The sequence below is a fragment of the Penaeus chinensis genome, chromosome 31, assembly GCF_019202785.1.
Source record: "Penaeus chinensis breed Huanghai No. 1 chromosome 31, ASM1920278v2, whole genome shotgun sequence".
In the NCBI taxonomy this organism is placed as follows: Eukaryota; Metazoa; Arthropoda; class Malacostraca; order Decapoda; family Penaeidae; genus Penaeus; species Penaeus chinensis.
In genome coordinates this window covers 16,697,122-16,702,121 of record NC_061849.1, presented here as the reverse complement: position 1 = coordinate 16,702,121, position 5,000 = coordinate 16,697,122, and the positions used below count along the sequence as shown (strand labels likewise).

At 39.9% G+C, this 5,000-nt stretch overlaps 1 protein-coding gene across 49 annotated transcripts in view; it reads right to left on the bottom strand.

Moving 5' to 3' along the window:
* Nucleotides 1-5,000, bottom strand: part of LOC125041640 (myosin heavy chain, muscle-like) — a 37,268-nt gene that overhangs the window by 30,377 nt on the left and 1,891 nt on the right. For 16 of the 49 annotated variants that reach the window (XM_047636733.1, XM_047636732.1, XM_047636707.1 and 13 more), the window contains exons 1-4: nucleotides 4,772-4,848; nucleotides 3,702-4,288; nucleotides 1,684-1,711; nucleotides 691-820 (exon numbers count right to left, since the gene is read on the bottom strand). In XM_047636733.1, the coding sequence (XP_047492689.1) occupies nucleotides 691-820; nucleotides 1,684-1,711; nucleotides 3,702-4,212 (669 nt within the window). In that variant the 5' untranslated portion in view covers nucleotides 4,213-4,288; nucleotides 4,772-4,848. Of the gene's footprint in view, nucleotides 1-38; nucleotides 145-690; nucleotides 821-1,683; nucleotides 1,712-3,701; nucleotides 4,289-4,771; nucleotides 4,852-5,000 lie in introns of those variants that run through there. The other 33 variants (XM_047636741.1, XM_047636755.1, XM_047636748.1 and 30 more) reach the window with 10 other exon arrangements.

Genomic DNA, 5,000 nt, shown 5'->3' with positions numbered 1-5,000 from the left:
TTCCCTTTCTCAAAATAAATAAAACATCAATACATTACCTGCTTCTTCTCGCCTTCTTTGGGCTTCTTAGTGGAAGCGCCGACATTGGCGAAGTAAGCAATGACCTTCTTTGTATTTTCAGTCTTGCCTGCACCAGATTCTCCTCTGTGTTAGGAGAATAGAATCATACAGTTAGCGGAAGCGAAGAGGACGAGGCTGAGGCGAGAGTGAAGCCAAAGGGTTCGTGTGAAGCTACTTGGCTCTCTACACGGGCATATCTACACGTCGATGATTGAAAGATTAACAGTACAATAAATGGGAACAGAGGGAGACGAAAAGAAGTGACAGACAATAACGAAAAATGAAGCTACGGACACAACACAGCGGGCGAGGGTCGTAACGCGGGAAGCTCGAATATGAAGCGTGGTAACTCGAGGTTTAGAAGAGGGTTGTTTAATAACTGAGGAATGCTAGTTAATACCCAGCGTACTTCAAGCTTAATTAAATAGCAGGTGGCGCTTGCTTGTGCATTAGCCAACTTCAAGACATTGGTGAAAGCGGACTTTAGAAACGAAAATTACAAGAAAAAAACGTCCAACAGCAACTGAAGTTAACAAAAAAGTATTCATAATCCTCTACTTTTTTAGTTTTACGTTTCTCTTATTTTCCCTCTTTTGCAAAATCTAGTTTTCCTCGGCGAAGGGAACTTACACCAGATGAGAACTTGGGCATTTCTTTCTGCTTTCCCTTCTTTTCAAAAGTATCACTTTTCCTTGCGATGTTGGCAAAGTACTGGATAACTTTCTTCGTGTTCTCGGTCTTGCCGGCACCTGACTCACCACTAGCCAGTCAGCCAGCCAGCCAGTCAGAGGGTGAGTCACAAGAGAGGAGAACATGAGGTAAGAATGAGGTGAGTCAAGCTGTGGAGGAACTCTGCAGGAAGAGGAGGAGGCGAGGGATGGCGTCTCCTGTCCCCGTGAGCGCCATCCCTCACCCTCCTTCCTCGGGGACTCAGTATCGTCTTGGATATCGTCTTTAAGAGTTTTTAATCACAAAACGTAAAGAGTAAACATTAGTGAAAGACTAAAACGTGGTCAGTGGATGGTGAAAAGTCATCACTGACGTTTCAAAACAGTTTTCATATTGTTAAAATAAGAGTTCAAAGGCAAATAGATGTTTTTCATTGTCTTGATATGAATCACTAGAATACAGAAAAGGGTTTCTTACACAGGCTGTGGAATTCGTCCTTTAAATTCCATAAACATACAGCAACTGGAATGTGTCACACATATTCCAGAAGCAAGACGGGGAAAGAACACATGAATAACAACTTGACACGCGAATAACAATCCAACGAGGGAAATAACATATAATTTCCTAACAATCCAAGTGGGACGAGTCTCAGCACACTATGTTGGGTGAATGATTATCTTATGTGTGATATATCAAAGGAACTGACTACACAGTAAAAACAACTCTTATTATAATGAAAGGTACTAAAAGTATATTTAAAATCGGAACTTGAAGATACTAATTTTAGTACATAAACTGATGAAACAGTCTACTATGATATGAATGGCAGAAGCAACTTGGAAACTCATCTTCAAAAGGAAAAATACCAAATGAATTGAATTTAATTCCCCTGTCAAATATTTAGCTACCAGAAACTGAAAATTATTTACATTGAAGAGGCTTGTAACTTACGTGATAAGCATGGACTGGTTCTCGTGGTCTGAAAGATAAAACAAAGATATAAACATCTGTAACAAGTCAAACAGTTCATCCAAAATTGTTTATAGCAAACTATATGATTATCTGGTTTATTTAGTCAATAAAATAATGGTACCAAAATAGAAGCAAAGAATACATCACAATATGCTTATTATTATATATATATATATATATATATATATATATATGAGTGTGTGTGTGTTTGTGTGTGTGTGTGTGTGTGTGTGTGTGTTTACTTGTGTGTGCGTGTGTGTGTGTGTATTACATGTATGTATACATGTGCATACACACACATACAAACACATATATATATATATATATATATATATATATATATATACATAAATATATAAATATATATATATATGTAGATATATATTTTATATATATGTATGTGTGTGTGTGTGAGTGTGTATACATACACGTGTGTGTAAACACACACACACACATATATATATATCAAAGGAACTATCTTGCCTCGTTGCCCATATAAGGTATGTGTGCGAGCAGATGCCAGAGGCGTGTTGGCAGTGTATTAAAATAGTCACGGGCCAGAGAGACGCCCCCCCCCCCTCCCACACGCCTACCGACTTCCCCATCTTCTATCATCCACCCCACCCACCCGCCTATCCACCCATCCACCCACCCACCCACATCCCATCACTATGTCTTCCTACTTTCTTGGATTGTACCGTTATGTATCATGTATCCAGTTCCCATTGGTAAGCCTTGTCAGCCAAGTATATCATAGGTACGCTCCACTACCTTTTACCGTTAATACTTGTTAACTGATAATACTTGGCCATTTTTTTCACTTTGCTCCTTATGCAATACCTGTTAATTTACTTAACTTTTTCTTTCTTTCTTTCTTTCCTTACCTATACTCCTCTATTAACGTCCAAAGACTGATCTGTTAATTTTGTCTATTTCATCAAGATGCTAATTGTAGTAACCTCTATAGTAATTAATACTCAAACAATCAAATTTGTATATCATATTTAATTATTTTTTCGATTTAGATAAATTGTTTTCCATTAATATATATATATATATATATATATATATATATATATATTTTTTTTTTGCCCAATTTTATATATATCGCATAAAAAGTTTAATTTTTTTCCAGTGTATTTCATATTTCATCCCTCATCCATATAAATCGACACCAGTAACCCTGACACTATCCATACTCACCTTGAAATTATGATATATATATATTTGATATGGTATTTGCGTATGGCATACTATAATCATATATCGCAATGAACATATTTTGTCATTTACCCCCATTAGAGTAGCCATAGATATGTGATACAGGTTACGTACCAATATTTTTCTTGTTTGACTAACCACAGTGAATCTGACATTTTGCCTACCATATCTCGGGTAACACTGTAAATAATATGCTGTGTTTTAAGTGTTTCGTGTGTACCACCCATAACTAGACTACTGCAAACTGTAAATCGAACCATGCACTTTATATTTTCCCCACCACAGGCGAAATATTGAAATAAATGTGATTTTTCTAAATTATCCTACAATTACCACGCACCGCTAAGGCCCTGTCATAAATTACGCACTATGACACATTTTCACACTGACAACTCAGCCTAAACAGCCCACCCTTTTAGCCTAACGACTTTTTATCACCCCTCTGTCGTCGAGCTGTCACCTGTCACCGCCTTGTTAAGTGCCACTCTTTTGACACGCTCTTTTGCCCGCGAAATGGAGTACCTCCCGTTAATTGATCCTCTTTTGTTTCTTGTTCTTTGAGTGTCCCGCAAGATGTTCGAAACTTTTTAGAATTTTAGTTTGTGATTTTTATGAATTTTGTATATTTCTATAGTGAATGAACACAAATTCCCTCCCCCTTAACTAATTTTAGTAAATAAAAACTTATAAAAATAAAAACCTAATCTATCATTTCATTTTTTTTCCTTTCTCTTTTCGAAAGTACTTGACTAACATAGAAAACGGGAGAGACTCACTCTGCAACATGTCCATGTAGGCGCCGTCGGAAATGGCAAAGATGTGAGGGGGGACTTCGTTGCGCCTCTTTCCCTGGTAGATTTTGACGCAGCGGTTGGTGTAGATCGGGTAGCGCTTGTAGGGGTTGATGGCGACGCAGAAGAGGCCGGAGTAGGTGTAGATGAGCTTGGTGATGTAACGCTGCTTGAGGTTGTACAGGACGGAGGCATCGTTGAGATAGGTCAAGTTGGACATATCCTCGCATTTTTCGAACTTGGGAGGGTTGACCTGCAGCACCAGATCCTTCTTGAAGTTCTTGGTGTCACCGCCGGGTACCTGGACGGTCACCAGATCGCCCTTGGTGCCCTGGATCTCACCGAAGACGTAGCCCTCCTTCTCGTCGGGGACCCAGCAGGCCTTCTTGGCATCGTAGGGCTTGGTCTGGTCGATGCGCTTCTGTTCCAGGGACACGTACAGGAACTCGGTGGGGTCGGGGTCCGGTCCGGTGCTCTTGACGATGTGGCCAGGCATGGTGGTGGTGCAGGTGGCGCTTAAGGCAAACAGTCGAGGTCAGACACACAGTACGCAGAACAGCCCTGGAACTTTCCTGGAAAGGGAGAGCGGGCGCGTTAGGCAAGGCAGATTCCGAGACAGGAACAATATATCTGTACAATGACGGTGGGATTAGAATGGAATTAATTAGTACTAATAAACTAAATGATTATTTGAAACACATAAATTCCTAAACGTAAATTTCTTTTATCGATTTTTCTTATTTTAATTATTCTGTTTGCCTACTATTATACGGTATCATGATCCTTTTGCAAGCTATAAATAAGAAATAAATAAATCCACTTCACCAAGCAAAGACGAATATAAAAATATAGATTAAAACACGAAAACTACAAATAATGTTTACATATTCTTACTAACTGAAATAACAATATTAATCAAAGGCATGAATATCAAGATGAATATTAGTCCCCAAGTGAACGATAAAATAACAGAAACATAAACGGATAATCAGAAAATGGGAGCCACACAATTCCCTCCCGCACCAAAGCGACCAACAGGAACCGCAACTACACACCGCTTCGATCACCCTCCGAAGGATAACTGAAGGGGAGGAACGGGGCGTGGAACTCATATAGCCTACGTGAGAGAAGGGGCCAAGACGGCGAAGGGGTGGGCGGTGGGTGGCGGTCGGAGGTGGGCGGTGTATAGAGTTGGCACGGGCCGGAATAGGGTAGGAACTTGACACCAGTGCCAAGTTATAAATACATTCCGTCAGGTGCCATGGCAGGGGGTGGTGGTGGGGC